The 16,286-nt window shown below is 42.2% G+C and overlaps 1 protein-coding gene across 1 annotated transcript in view; it reads right to left on the bottom strand.

The window, feature by feature from the left end:
- Positions 1-12,573, bottom strand: part of yjefn3 (YjeF N-terminal domain containing 3) — a gene marked incomplete at both ends in the record, with an annotated part of 41,666 nt that extends 29,093 nt beyond the window's left edge. The window contains one exon of the mRNA XM_079158346.1: positions 12,506-12,573. Within this exon, the coding sequence (XP_079014472.1) occupies positions 12,506-12,573 (68 nt within the window). The remainder of the gene's footprint in view (positions 1-12,505) is intronic.
- Positions 12,574-16,286: the final 3,713 nt, after the last annotated feature.

Genomic DNA, 16,286 nt, shown 5'->3' with positions numbered 1-16,286 from the left:
TTAAGAACAGCAGTATTTGTAATATATTCTTACGCATAACTGAATGGTTGATCATTATTAAATCTCCTCAACCTTCAATGTGCCGTGGAGGGAAACTAAACTGACATGAGGAACTTAATTTTCTCTCTCTAGCTAATCCATTGAGTCATTATTTCTTACTCTTGTGAAATACATGAAATGAAGTTCATGTGGTCATTTAACTCTTGACACTCAGAAGATAGATAACTGAAAAGTTAAATGTGATACGAGAGTTTAAGAGAAGAAGCGGTTGCACATCAAACCGACCAGACCAAAGTAGAAATAAAATGACGGTTTGTTGATGAATCATCATCAGAGCACAACAGATAATTCTGCTTTTATCCACCAGCTGAATGAGAATAAGGTGCGGCAACAGACGACAGACCTGGTTTGCGCAGAGTTTGTGGCGTTTATTCATTTGAAATAAAACTAAAAAGTAAGTCGACATAAAAGCGTCCTACATTTGGAACAGCTGATGATGATATTTACTAATCACAGTGAACCTACAGAAATTAAAAAATACGGTAAAAACACATGTGCATCCCTCTCTGTCTGCCTGGTCATCAATACAGCAATTATCAGATGATGCTAACAAAGAAAGTAGACGCTTGGCTGTGAGAACGAGAAGAGAAGACTTATATAGAAAATATAACACATGCAACATGGATGTGCTTCTTTCATTTTCCTCTTCTCGAGGGCTTTGATTGGCTCCGTCTGCGTAAACGTTTAGTTGATTGTCTGCTGATTCCTTTGTCTGGCTCTCCAGGCTGCTGTCGTTTACACTGCATGCCCGTCTCAGCATCACCACTAATCTGCTGGTTCACAGGTCACGGGGGACGCTGTCCATCAAAGCATCCAAGGTGCAAGAATTACTGGACTGAAAAATAGATGTTAGCATGGGGAGCCTGGGCTGAGAGGCATCATTAGTTGTTAGGTAACGCAGAACACAAGTGTTGACAGTGAGCGGGTGCTTGAATAGTTACGGTAGTTTTTAGGTTACGTTATGTTATTATTGTAAGTCTTTTCTAACCTGAACTAAGCAGTTTCGTTGCCTAATCCTCAGCAATCGTTTCACAACATTAACAACGTACAATTGTTTCTTTTATGCAAGCGTGATATGAAACATATTCATGAAACTTTTTTTGATTCAGAATCATCAACATTCTATGTGTTTTGCAGAAACCTACAACATCTTTGGGTGATAATCAACACGTGAGCAACACTACTATGAAGCTCATTCAATTTGTACATTTTTGTCCTCACTCTGAGTATTATCTTGACTTTCAAAAGCCAACTTTAATTGCTACGCGGTAAACAACAACAGAGAGCAATATAAAAGACCAGACATTTACATAATCAGCGTCCTCCAATCGGAAACAAAACAGAACTGCAATCAGGACTCGGCAGAGCGAGACAACAAACCTAATTAATGAAAATTGGGAAAGCCTTCCTGGCTGCAAACCTGTGTCGCACACACACACTCAAAATGCTGACAACAAACACACACCAATAAACAGTTGGCGACACTATACCAAAGCACAGACGCACAATGTTCCTTTTTTGAATTCACAAGGACACAAATGTATTTATAGACAGAAAAATACAAGAGTTTAGACGTTATACAACAAATCAGCTTCATGCGTTCACAGTCAGTTTGGTGAGTCGCTCCCTCTCTTTCAGCCGTTTCAATTTAATTTACAATCATGCACTACTGGAAGTGCGGAACAGAAAGAATATGGAGATTATAACTTTATCACAAACACTCTCACTCAGAAATAATGCATTGTTTAATAAAACCTGTTCAATAAAACCTACCGATTAACTTGAGTCCTGCATCCCTGCAAAAGTCTCTAACAAACTGTTACATCCCTTTCTAGTCGAGGGTTAAGGGAGGAACATAAGCCGGTGTAACCGGGTGTAAAACTACCGCATATTAAAGGCCACAGAAAATAAATATAATAGCAACAAATACACCGTTACGGATGAATCAACGGGACTGACACAGTATTAAGGGAACGACCACAACTGGTGCCGTATCATCAACAAACAAAAACAATCCCGCATATTCAAATTTACAGCCATTTAGCTGGCAGAACCCCAAAAGAGCGAGGCAAAACATATGCTTGCCTATATTTAAGAACGAACAACAGGCAGACCCCCCCCCCCCTAGAAGGACAATGCAACCCGCTAAACAACTAAACCCTTATGTAACCTAAAGGGAACGAAACACAGAGGTTCTAGTACACAGAACAGAGTTCATAATAGCATCACCTTGCATGTCTGAGCCACCCGGCAGCATCTCTTGCTGGGGTGTTAGCTGGGGTTGGTTTCTATGGCAACTGGCACAAAGCTGATGTGAGTGACAAGTGGTAATGTCCGACAGAAAAGTGAGTGCTAAGACAACAACCCCCCCTCTGGATCTTATTACCCGTTTTTCCTTTCTTTCTCCTCTCCTCCCTCTATTTTTGGCGGGTCTGCACCTTCTCCCCACATTGATTTGTTTTTTTCCCAGTGGAGAGGACATAAGGCGAGTTGTTAGTGGGCATCGCTCCCATTCTGTCACCATGAGAACACGTCCCTTTCTGCTCACTTTCCTCAGAATAGCTCTGACCACTGTCAGCGAGTCGCCCACACGGGGTGACGAGGAGGAGAGGGGAGAGGAGGCGCCTCGCCCCCCCCCCCACCTCCCCCCTCTGGCCAACAGCAAGGCTCCGTGACCCAAACAGTTTGCATGATTATTCATAAGACTGCTGCAAGCCGTTAAGTTTGTTTCTCTCCAAGTCACAGTTACAACATTTGACAATGTTTTCATTCGTTTGCCTAAACTAAGCGGAGCTTTTCTTTCATTTGCTGTACAAAGTTTTACTTCTTTTTCGAAGGACAACTGCGTTCCATCTCGGGCTGTATATCCACTAAAATATTTACACAATGAGATTTTTGACAAATAATCATCAGTAATGTGGATATAATGACTAAAGCATTGGATATACTGTACATACCGCGATGAACCAACACTCTCAAAGCTTTTCCAAGTTCTCCATTTTATCTGCCCGTCGGCGGCGGCAGAAAACGTTGGATGTGCACACGGACAGAGAAAAACCTGCTGCACCGAACACACGCAAAGGGCCATGTCTGACGGTGCGACGTCACTTTGGCAAGCATAAATCACACTTCAGTGGGTAAAAGGCAAATAAACAGTCTGATAAGTTGAGAAAATGACATCTCTTTGCTGTAATGCAGCCTTTAAAACCAGGAAAAAACACAACACTTATGCCACATTGGTCTCATATCACCATAGTGATCTATTGCCCTAGTTCCTGTGTCTAGTGTCTACTTTCTTCTCCAGGAAGAACAGACAGCTTACCGACCTCGCCTTGCAGGTCACAGCGGCCTGTCGAGAGTCTCACAGGCAGGTAACGGAGGAATGAGACACAGGTGGAGGGGCGGGCTGGGAAACAGGAGGCTAGAACCAGCTGAGTCACTGAGAGCTACTGCTGACTAGGAATGACTGGAATGTCAGATAAGTTATTGACTGGCAGGTAAAACAGACCGGGGGAAAAAAAAAAACTGGCTAATGCCATGACACTGACGGATTGATGGCAAACATGAGCACAAGATAGATGGAGACAGACATTCTCTTGAACAAATAACATAAAGTCGACTCATGGTTCATTTCAAGGAAGGCCATTGTTGCTGTGGAGATATCAGATGATTGAAACCGCGGGAATCTCCAGCTTTGTGATTGACTGTTCTATCAGCGCTCTCCTGACAAGATGTGATGGATTAGTCCTGTAAAGCCGCTCAAAAACAAAATGCCTGGGCACATGTGCACGCAGCTCAGCCAGGGCTCGAGGAGAAACGTCTAACAGACAATTATATTTATACATTTCTCACACTTTCCCTCCCTGGAAATCAATAATGAATACAAGACTGGAGCTAATGCTGGTTACAGGGCGCTAATGACTTTTTTCAGAGAAAAGTATTTTCTCTTAAGGGGCACAATAAATCATCTGTTTGAGATCGGTTCCTTTATTTGCAACAAATCCCTTCACGCTTTAACTGAAGCCTGTATTAGAGACCGTGATGAGGTCGCGAGGGTTTGAAGGAATGACGAGTTCATGTTGAAATCCGACCCGTTATTGTTGTAAAGGGAACAGAAGAGCGAGGGCGACAGTTGCAGCATTCACAATACCTTTTGATTTTTTTTTAAACCCCCACCGCCCAAACTATTCTCATACACCTCTAATCCGTCTCTGTTCTACGTCTGCTCATGCCTGTCAGCTTTCTAAATATCCAACCAACGCTCACACACACACACAATGGCTATGCAACCTGTCGACACACATTAAAGCCTGTATAAATATCATCATTTCATCTAAACAAACCCACGCATGGCCTGAAGCTCACATTTACACATGCTGTGACTCAGATCTTTCTCTGGGTAATCTGTCTGAAGCCCTGCAGATACATATGATGCACTCTGTGTACAACAGATTCAAAATAATGATTCGTCTGGATTACAAACAGTTGGATTACTTCTCGTAATATTATGATAATGAATGTCAAATACTTTGGAGGAGCTGAGCAGCGGGTTACTTAAAAGAAAACTGGTTTTAAAACATGGATCTTATTTTTTTGTTATGACCACATTTTCTATAGTCCATCAAAGCGTTTCCTCCACTAATTTAATTGCTGCGATCTTGGGGGCAAACATCCTAAATTGCAGGAAATACAAGAAGCGAGATGATCTGGCAGGTTAACAATAGTTCAACAAAACCATAAGAAAAAAAACAAGTGACTGCAGGTATTTACAGACACCTAGGACCAGGTCAGGCGGCAACCTCCGGTTCTGAAGTGCTTTAAACCTGCATTCTCTCTAGTGTCCATCAGGGGGCGACTCCTCTGATTGAATAGAAGTCTATGAGAAAATGACTACTTCTCTCTTGATTTATTCCCTCAGTAAACATTGTGAACATGAGTTTATGGTATCAATCTCTAGTTTCAAGCCTTCTTCAGTACAGCATTTAGTAAATTATGGTCCGTTTAGAGTCAAACAGACCATAAAGCAGGGGATGCTTTAGGGCGGGGCTGCCTTGCTTTTGACAGGTCGCTGTCACGGCGTGGTCTGGTTTGGGTGTCCGTGTTTTTGTCTTAGCACTTTAACCCTTTCACCGTGTGCTCTCAGTTCATGAAAGTTAGCCTGTAACATTTAGGTCGCCCAAAAATGCATTGCAGCAAAGACAGACGGGGAACACAAAATCCTCCAAAGATGAAAAAAAGAAAAGACGTTTACTGCACAAAGTTACTTCTTTACTTATATTGCCTGTCCTCACTACACACACACATACACATTTATCACAACGTGCTCAGCTGGAGGTTTTATGCAATGACCTATCTGACCTACGAGTAACTGAGCAACATCACCACGGCAACCTTTGATTGTTGCTAGGCAGATAGGTGAATGAGATGAGCTAATTAGTGCAGTTGGACACACACACACACACACACACAGACACACACTTAGGACTTGACATTTTCCGACAAAAAGGTCTTTTCCCATCATAGCCCCTTCTTACGGTAAACTCTCTCTCCCCCACCCCTTCAAAATAAAAGACAATAGAGTAACTGTACAGGAAGTGCAGGATGAGGCCTATCGGAACCACTTCCCCAAGTACATCAGACAGTCTGACACTTCCTCTTCAAAATAAAAAGGACCATAAAGTAACAATGTCTTAACAGGAAGCACAGGGATGATCACTATAAGTATTTAACCTTTTGAACTGTTTCAAGTTATTTTAACCTAATACATCTGAACACTTCCATCACAATCCTCTAAGTACAATAGAAGAAAATGGATGCACAAACTTCTGAAAAGTGAAATGGACGTTAACTAACACTTTGTAACCAACACATTTTAGTAAAAATGCAGTTTGCTGAATGTGATGCAGCCTCTGTTTCATGAATAAATTACAGTATCACCTCTAATATCAGAAAAATGACTGAAATGTCATTTTAAAGGATCCCATTTAAGCAGTATAATAGTTTAATTAACGTTAGTTAATTGAGGCATACTGTGAACCTGCAAAATGAAATAATGGTCTGTCTCCAATAATAGCCTGGTGCTCAGTCAAATGGAAGCCTCTGTCATTACTGGGAGTTTTGAGTACTTCTAAACCATGGCAAAGGAAAATGGATCTGAAAATAGAGACTAAAAATCAGCTTCCACATGAAGTACAAAGGGGCCAGCCACACACAGTCACAATGCAACATATAATAGTGTCAAGAAACTGTAATTCCTGCACTGCAGAGTAAGGGCTTTTCATTTTAGAGCCCAAAATCTGCTTGTGGCAGCATTAACACTGTGTCATTTTGATTAATGTCTTTTTAATGTTAAGTGAGCAGTGTGTTTGCTAGCTTGGTCAGCTCAAAATGAAACACACAAAACATCATTGACGACACATAGCGGTTTGTTTGCATTGTAGCCCCAAAACCACAGTTTGGACTGTTACACTGCAAAAATAGGTTTTCCGGCCTTCCAGACAGCCATCGGTAACCTTTTCTTTCAACACTGTATGTACGTACGTGTGTATTTGTGCATATTTAATGAACATTTAGCAGTGACGGGACCTGGGGCATTTAAATGAGAACTTCTCGGCAGATGCTGTGCTTGAACGGCCACTAAAGGGGCACACCATGGCTCACTGCAGTCCTGTCAAATCAATCTCACAAGCACCCTCACTCACATTCAAACATGGAATTTTGTGTTTTTTTTGTGACTCAAGTGTGTCGATGTTTCTGTCTTAATTACAGTTTGTGGTTAACAATGTCAGTAAATGTGGAATAATACATGGGCTCTGTCTCTATTAGATGTATGCCACTGAGCAGAGTGGAGAGGCAGTGGGAGAAAGAACGTGAGGATGTTTTTCAAGGACAAGATGTATTGAGCAGCCTCTTAAGTGTGAGAAAGTAACCATTAAAATTATCATACGCAGCCTCTTTCTTTAGTTCTGTCATTATCTGGCTGAATGTAAAGCTTGTTAAAGCGGTGAAGGAGGTGAGAAACTGATTAGAGTGCAGCGTGCACATCAGGGTGTGTTGCTGTATGTGTTCATTCTCCATTACAATAACACACAGAAGCACACACTTAAAGAAACACAACACCGGTTGAAGGTTGTGTACAGGTGACATAAAAGAGGTTAAACACTTGACATATTCTGAACCTATCTTGCCAATTTAAAGCACAAATGATTTGCAATTACCTCTCCGAAGATAGAGTCAGAGGTGGTTTCTCTCTCTTTATCACCGCCTCAATTCATTGATGCATGTTCATGCACACACACACACACACACACACACACACACACACACACACACACACGAGCAACTGCTGCTGTTCGACGGACAGCAAATCGTATAAGGTTTGTCACAGAACACCCAGAGCGAAGATAAGCCAACCCAACTCGCCCCCGTCATTTCAATTCACAGGAAGTGTTTGACCTTTTCACACTGCTCTAATCTCCCCTCAAGCCATCTTGAGCTAAAGCAAAACTATAGTTGGGAGATTATTTTTTTTCTGAATGAGTCATTGTAAATGTTTAAATTGAGGCACCTTGGGGAGATTTATCTATATAGATATATTGTTTTCCTCCCCTTAAAAACAATTTAAAAAACGGTCTTGGCTCGGCCTTCCTCAAATGGCTCTCTTTGTGTTATTCATTGACAAAGGCTGCTGCCTAGAGACTAATTTAAACCTGAACGAACAGGGTTTTCTGCTTTCGGGTGGTCAGGCAGACTAAAGCGCGAGCTGTCAAACCCCAAGTGAAAGAGAGCTCGAAACCTCAACAGAGATTGAATTGATTACACAGATACAAGTATTACCAATACAGCAAATTATAAATAAATTAAATAAATGCATATTATGTTTGAAAAGGAGTAGGCAGAAGTAAACTTTTTATGACTTCAATTACTTAAATAATGAAGTTATGTGCAGAATAATTTATGTAGATACAGATGTATTTTACACACTAGCAACGGCATGCAGATGTTAGCATTTAGCTAAAATCACCTCTGTGCCAAAGTACAGCCTCACGGAGCCACGCGCACGGCCGCTTGTGTAACTCTATGTTGGTGGGTTGGTAGAGTACTTTGCTCCAGGCTGAAATATGTTAACAACAAATATCTGCAAAACAAATGGCATTAACATCAGCCTAAGCTGTAGTTTGTGTTTAGTATTACAAACATTAGCATGCTAACACGCTAAGATAAGATGTTGAATTTGGTCAACTTTATATTTGCCAAACATCAGCACGTTGTCGTTGGGAGCTTGCTAACGTTAGCATGTAGCCTCACAGAGCTGCTAACATGGCTCGTAGCCTTGTTACTACCAGAGAACTGAGGTTTCTGTAAACCATAAAAGTGCCATAATCAAACTCCAACCTCAAACTAGGTACTCACAGTAACTAAATCATTTTGTGTGAATGCATTTGGAGCAATCTGGCTACTTCTTCAATTGTGTTAGCTCACACGTAGCAGCCATACAAAACCTCTTATGCTACTTATGAAGCAATGTTCAGAAACAGCGGGCTTACTGTCTGAAACCAATCATCAGACCTCATCCTGCTCATTCTACAAACATGGAGAACTCTTACAGCTAATCGGACTGATGGAAGAGGAAAATGATGTCCGAACACTGCACTGGTAGCAAATCATCTCGCCTCTCCTTATATTCTCCCTCTCTGCCCAAACCATTACATTTGGCCTATAAATAAATGCCAGAGCTGTCACACAGGCAAATGGAGCTTCCAAAGTGGGAATTGGTGGCAGGGAGCTGAAAGGAGGGATGGAAGCAAGCCAAAAGAATAATGATAAGACACAATATGCGTCGTTGGTAGGAAAGAGGCACTAAGGAAGAGCAGGTAAAGTCAGAACATCTTGACAGCTTGACTCAGATAGACAGGTAGGCAGAACAGCAAATGGAAAGACAGACTGAAATATCTCTGTACGACTGGCTTCAGGTGTGGTGGACAAAGGGGCAAAGGTGGGCGAGGAAGACAGAACATTCATCACCGTCAGATAGGAGGAGGAGGAGGAGGAGGAGGTGAAGTCACTCGAGAAAAATCCCGGAGGAGAAAGGTGTCTCACACACCAGAGCATCGTAGATATAATCGAGTTTAATTGCTTTGATTCAAACCAATGTGACAACTTGTGCGTTCATTCCTGGAAGAAAATTGCCACCGAGTGCAGTTTCTAAATTCAAAGTTGCTTTGAAAACAGGCTTTTGTACAAATATATTTAAAGTTCTCTCCTGCTGTTGGAGGATATTATTTGACAGTAATGAGTAGATGAAACAGAACAACTAGAGATGTAGAAAAGGAGCACTGCCCTGTTGGAATTAGAGGTGCAAGCTTTTTTAAAAGCCCAAATGAATCACACAAGCCCAACATTTGCCTTGTACGTTTTACCAAGTGAAGAAATGAGATACTGTTCCAGAACCAAGGTGAAGTCATCAGCAGCTCATGTAATTTACAGGTTATCCACCACCTCATTGTGTCTCATCGGCTGAGAAGCTTCACACTACCTGCGTGTTGACGTCGGTCTAAGTTCTACATTCTGCCAACGTGTTTGCAAGGCTGCATGTGTTGTAATTCATTTTTAATCCAGATGTGGATTCATTTCACATTTTTAAGAATGACTGGGTGCATTATGCGTTTGTTTAATGTGTTTGGGTGTTTTTTGGCAGACACGACCGCCGTCACACTAAAGCAGCAGGTTTGTCATGTTTTCATGCGTTAACTTAATATGTTTCTGCAGCTTGCCACGATATAAACATATCAGATCATTGAGCAGCTTTATCACACTGTCTCCGGGCTAATGTCATTATCGCCTGTGGATGCTGTTTTTTCATAGAGCTTACAGTTCTAGACAGTAATTATCTTATCTAAATATACTTTGTTCATAAAATCTTTTGCTTTAACAGGTTGCCATAACAGCTGCATGTCTGGTTGCTGTCGATTGGCTACAACGATTAATATCCACATATCATTTTTGAATAAATTACCACATGCTTGATTTAAAAAGTGAATAAATTAAAAGCATGAGGGACATGCAAGTTCACACATGTTTGCAAAAAAAAACTAGATATGTAGACCCTGATGATGACGATAGCTGCATAATCAGGTACCCCTGTGGTGGTGTATGGGGGCTTTAATTGACTGCCAGCCAGCAACAATCAAGCTGCAGAGATCTGAGAGGTCTGAAGACCTGGACAAAGCCTCTTGGGTGCTGGTTAATCCGCCAGCCTCGGCTCCTCAGATGTCGACACACACAGAGAAGGGTATAAATGCAGCTAGCGCAGAGAGCGTAATTACATAAGTTATCGAGAAGCGTAAAAAAAAAAGAAATAGCTCCCAGAATAGATTTAATATGTGGGTGCATGCACTGCTTGACAGGGCAACAACATGGAGACACTATTGAAAATACGTGAGTACAGTATACTGCATAAAAAGGTTTACACGCATATTGTAAAATCAATCACAGGCTCGCAGGGCGATTTGTGTAAATAAATGCTCAACAGAAAAGGAGTAAACCATCTGAAGCGCATCATCCTATTTGAAGTGCTCTAAAGGAAGAAAGGCAGCAGTGATGTTTCCTCCTGAGTGACAAAACACCTCATTTATAGTAAATTATCCAGAGACACAAAAGAAAAAACAGGAGGGCCACAAATCATTCAGGCCTTCACACTGTAATCTCGCCAGAACACAAAGAAAACTATTTTCTGTGTGCAGGCCCAAGACAACAGGGGACCCTGCAAGATATTCCTCGGGGGGCCCCCTTTACTTTGTGTGTGTTTGTGTGAAAGAGACACACAAAAACATTCAAATTGATGAACTAATTCATCATAAATCCACTATACAGTTACGAGATTCATGTCTTTAAATATGATTACAATTCAAATTTGAAAAAAAGCAGACAAACATTCATTTCTTTTTCAGCATGAACTGCACCAGAACTGCGTTTTTGAATAGATATAAACGGTTAAACATTCTAATTTAAATAGAATTTGTCAGTGCTATCATCTTGCGGTTTAAAAAGGTGCCTTGTCACCCAAACAACCGTCGTCCTCCTCCAGCACATGAGCCCTCTAATGCACAGGGACTGACCGTTACAATGAAACAGGGAAGAGGATCATTCAGTGGAGATTGATGTAGAAGATCGGTGATAAGACGGATCCCACTCCAGATTTCTTATTTGCATAATAGCAAGAGCCTGCTGCTCAAAATGAAATCCCAACTATATTAGAATATATTTTATGCATCAGTGGACATTTTCTGGCATTTGGTTGTGAAAACTGTTCCTTGAAGGAATAAAGTCATCTCAGTTTATTTCAGTCCATTGGCTACAACTTGCACATTTCTTTTTACATCACTAACCCAAGTATTTTTAGACCGATTTCCTAAATTTCAGGTGATCAGTTTCGGGTTGATTTCAATACAAGAGCACGGGTCATTTTCGACCACATCAACACTGCGATGAAACCACTCATTAGTGGAGCTTTTATGCCCACATAAAACTTAATCGCTGAAATAAAATAGTATCTCCATGTTGCTATTTGAGCTGCATATGTTTGGTGTCACAAGTTTGATCATGATGACTAAAGGCGGTGCACTTAGTGTGCCTGCCAGAGGGGCCACATACTGTTGAATTTGAAGTGGATCCAAACAGAATAACCAATATGTGGTATATATATATATATGTATGCATGTATGCATGTATGTATGTGTGTGTGTGCGCAACAGGTTTGAGGAAAACTGCTCACCTGCATTTCACCATTCAAACGTCAGGAAACACCAAACCCATTGTGAGCATCTCTCTGTGTCTCCATCACTCTGAGAGTGAGAGAGTGTAGTGGTGCTACACACAAACCTCGGATTGCATAACAAACCGATTACACGTCTCATCTCCACAAAGATACTGAACCATCGGATGATTGGCTTGGTCCGTAATATGTGGCCTGATAATGCCAAATTAAACACAGCGCTCCTAATTCAATGAGGGCTCATATCTGTAATTCAATTTGAGGCTTCAGTGGAGAGGAAAAGAGCAACGCAGGAAACCCAAGCAGAGTTGGAGTTTCTTTGGGGGGAGCGCTGTCACTATCACCATCATACAAGTCAACTTAAATAATTGATATCTCTTATTACTCCCGGTGCTCTGTTTGCCTTTCTAAAAAGCGTGCTCTGATTCAAACAGAATGCCAGATGAAAGCAGCTCTAATGGTCTCATGTGAAGACTTCGTCTCTCTCGGGATGAATCTGAAAAAACGTTCCTCTCTAATTCTGCCCGCCGTTATTTCGGGCTCCCGCTCGCTCGCGCCCTGCACTGTGCATCGACTTGAGAGCGCTCCGGTAAAAATCGGTGAACCAAACGGGAACGGAGGAGAGAGACCACGAGAGAGAGAGAGAGAGACGTGCAACAGAGAGGTGCCTACCTGAGGTAACGCAGGGGTTCTATGGTCTCAGCCTCTGCTTCCGCCGAGCTGTGGTTCATCTTGTCCATCTGGTTGTTGTTGTTGTTGTTTTTGGTTTGTTTTTCTCCCACCCGGCAAAAAATGTGAGGGAAGGATGAGCTGCGTCGCTCCAACAGAAAGAGACACTTTCCGTTCCTTCTCCCTGACTCGAATTCGATACGCGCGCACTGTCTACCTCTTTGCCTGCGAATACACTGAAGAATGTAAATAGACTTCCTCCCTCTGCGGCTCCTGATTGGTTCAGACGCTGGAAGGTAATTACTGGCTGCTACCTACACACTCTGAATAATGCCTCTATATGATTGTCTCTCTCTCTCTCTCCCTCTCTCTCTCTCCCTATGTGGCCCCGGATCATTCTCTAATAAAACCAGCTGGCTCTGTGTATCAGCTGCGCTCACCGGGGGGAAAGCCAGCCAATTAAGAATCAGGAGGCATGGAGCTCGCCGGCTGATTGGCTCAGGCTGCCTCGATCATAACCCCCCCCCCCGCCCACACCTCACCCCCCACCTCACCTCTCAAATTGACACACGCACACCCACACGCACAGACCCCTTGGGGGTAAAACGCTCCCTTGATGTAGAATCTAGAGCAAGCATCAGAGTGAGGAGACACTTTTCATTTGGTGGTGGGAGGTAAATGAAGCCCAGTAAAAGTGAGATATTACTATGACAGGACCTGAGTGGGTTCACAGCAGCACTTTGTTGCTCCAGCACACAAATGATGGCTGATCTGAAACCAGTGCGACCTCAAAAGGGGCTTTTGATGCATGCAGGCTGATAGTATGGATTTTGAGGGGGGGCAGCAGAGGAAAACATGAAAAGAGTTTAAAAAAACACTCCAAACAGTGTCTATAATATTAAAATGTGCATTACTGTATCACTTTGACACAGAGGAGGTATATGTAGTATCACGGGGAGACCGCAGGCTGTTAAGGAATGGAGCTCATAAGTGGGTCGTGGTGACAAACAATAGCTCACTTTCTTCTATAAAAGTCTCGCTCTCCTTGTTCTCTCCCTCCCTCCAGACGCCATTAAATCGCTTTACTGCAGCTCGACTAGCAGAGCAAAGTCCGAGGACTTGTATTATGTAGATGAGGGTCTAAGTCTTTTGTTTTTCTACCACATTACACAAATAAACCTTTCATTCCTGTGAGGGCTACTGAAGACAAACAGGTTTGAATGGAAAGTTGGCGTACTCAGCCACCTAGGGGTTATACATTGCTGTTGCAATTAAAGCGGGAGAGTCAGTCCTGTGGTCTGTAAACTAATCATCATGACTGCATTTTGAAGTCTGTGTAAAAGAAATGCTCACATGCCCTATTTATACACTGAAGGCATCACTGGTCATTGTAATTGTTCCTCCATACACCACACGCTTCACCTCTAAAAACAGTCTACTTCCCATTTAAAGATCCTCCAGATTAGCTATTCAACGCATTCTAAAAAGGTCAGCTGACTATTACTGGCATGATGTGCATATGGGTTAGCGATACTTGATGATACACTTGAATATGTGAACAAATCATTCAACCGTGATGTTCTGCACAGAGGAGAGGCAGCGAGGTCTGAAGGGTTATAGATGAACGATTAAGTTCCTTTATGCTAATCCAGTGCATTGGAGGGGAAACAAATGTAAAATGTTGAAATGTTTTGACAGCTTGTGATTTTTACAGTCAGATAACGTAACAGTAAATCAGTGTCGGTGCTAAAAACAGTTCTTTTCTCTGCAGGGTTTTCTTTCTTCTTATTTCTTGACTTCACAGGTGATGATGCAACTGCTAGAAAGGATCCCGCTTTCTATGTGCACTCACGTATTCCATGCGGATGCTTGTGAGCAGGAGGTAGACACAATGAAAAGGGGGGAAAAGCTACAGGTGTACGTTATGAAATCCAATACAAAGGACATGCAATAACTACCATCTCTGCAAAAGTCTCTACGTTGAACACTAAAAGCTTTACAGACTAGATTTAGGGTAGGAAAATCAGGATTATATTTTTTTGTTGATTAATCGTTTTTTCCCCCAAAAAATGTTAGAAAATGTTGTTTTTTTAAATGTCCTATGCCCCATTATATAAGAGATGAGAACATGACTCGTATTCGAGGACAGTGAGCTGTGACTTCCAGCTGGCTGAGTAACTCCGATAACTAAAGGTTCTACTCCTGGAGCGGTCGCACGCTCTCCTCCCGGCGAAGTACTTTCCTGTTGGCGGGAAGGAAGAACAGAAAATACTTTAGATTTGATCCAGTAAACAAACTATCAAAACACACACGGGCCGAACAGCATCTGGTTAGTGGCACCAAAAACACAATAAAAGGCCGACGAAACACATGAATCGTAAGATAGCAGCGTTACTTTGACCAGATCTCAGTGTCAGCGTGTTCTTGCCCTGCTGTTACGTTAGCAGATGGCTTTTTATTTTCTATAAACTAATGACTTTAGAAGACACATCGTACAGACCGAGTAGTAGAGGGGAAACGCTGCCCCCTACTGGTTTCGGAGCATGTGCACACATTACACATTGCCCCTTTAAACATTATGAATGAACAGGCAACCCAACCATGACAGAGGGGTTAAAATTAGTTTTATTATTATTTGATAGAGCAGAAAAAAAAAAATCCAAAAAAAACAAACAAACACTTCTCATACATTGTTATTTTTTTTTTCCCATTCGGGCCGCACTGCATTGTCTTTCAGCAGAGCCCCGACCCCAAACAAAACGGAATGGTGATAATGTTGACAAAACAGCAGCAGGCAGTAGTCAGGACAGCACAGGGTTACACTGAGCAGGGCACTAACCGAAGGGCTCGTTCCAGCGGGGGGAGGAGGGGGGGGGGGGGGGGGGGGGGGGCTACCTTCTGCCTGTCGGGGAATGTACAGACAACCTGGATGATTCCCGATTGCTACTTCGAGACAGAAATACAAAAAAAAAAAAAAAAATCTTGAGCAATCTTAAATTAAACTTCGTCTGCTCGTATTTCTATCAGCAAATGCACTGTTGCACCTTCCTAAATGACACCCCGAAAACGTACAGTGATGACACCCCGGTAAGGAGGGGGGTGAACGTCAGCTGGTGCCCAGTTCCCTAAACGCAGTGCACCATCGTTCAGTGAGGGTCCTGATAACGACTGGTGAAAGCTAAAAGAGTGCACGCTGGATTACAGGACTCCATCAGATTATCACATCACGGGTGAGTTGTGAAATCAAAAGTGAGGCAAAACAGGGCAGCAAGACTCCAGGTTTGTAATTACAAAGTGACGAGATCATCATCACTATTGTTTCAATGTGAAAATGATGAACAGATACAGGATAGTGAGGGGAAATAACTGCTGGGATGGTCAGAATCTTTTGTCAAATGGTGGTTGTTTTTTTACACATTGCTTGCATCCAGAACATTTCACCCTCTTTTTACTGCTTAAACTCAACACGACGATATTTTCTTCCTTCTTCTAAATGTAGTGACACTTTGCATCAGACACGTCTTGAGTGGTAGGGTTTTAAGAAACGTGGACCACCCCAGTGACAGAAACTAAACACAGCACGGTGTTAATAAAATAACTCCACGAGCAGTTAGGATTCCCCTGTTTAATGTAGGACAATATTGTACTTCACTAGCTTATCCTGTGCTGCTGCAACCTGATAAAAATGCTCATGTGAAAAGGCATAGATAGCTCAATCAAAAAGGACCTGACATAGACCATACACACCTTAATGTTAAAGACTAAGAAGTTTCATGTCATTTGT

This window comes from Pholis gunnellus (assembly GCF_910591455.1).
Source record: "Pholis gunnellus genome assembly, chromosome: 4".
Classification (NCBI taxonomy): domain Eukaryota; kingdom Metazoa; phylum Chordata; class Actinopteri; order Perciformes; family Pholidae; genus Pholis; species Pholis gunnellus.
Note: the sequence above shows the minus strand (reverse complement) of the source record. Positions and strands in the feature narration are given on the sequence as shown.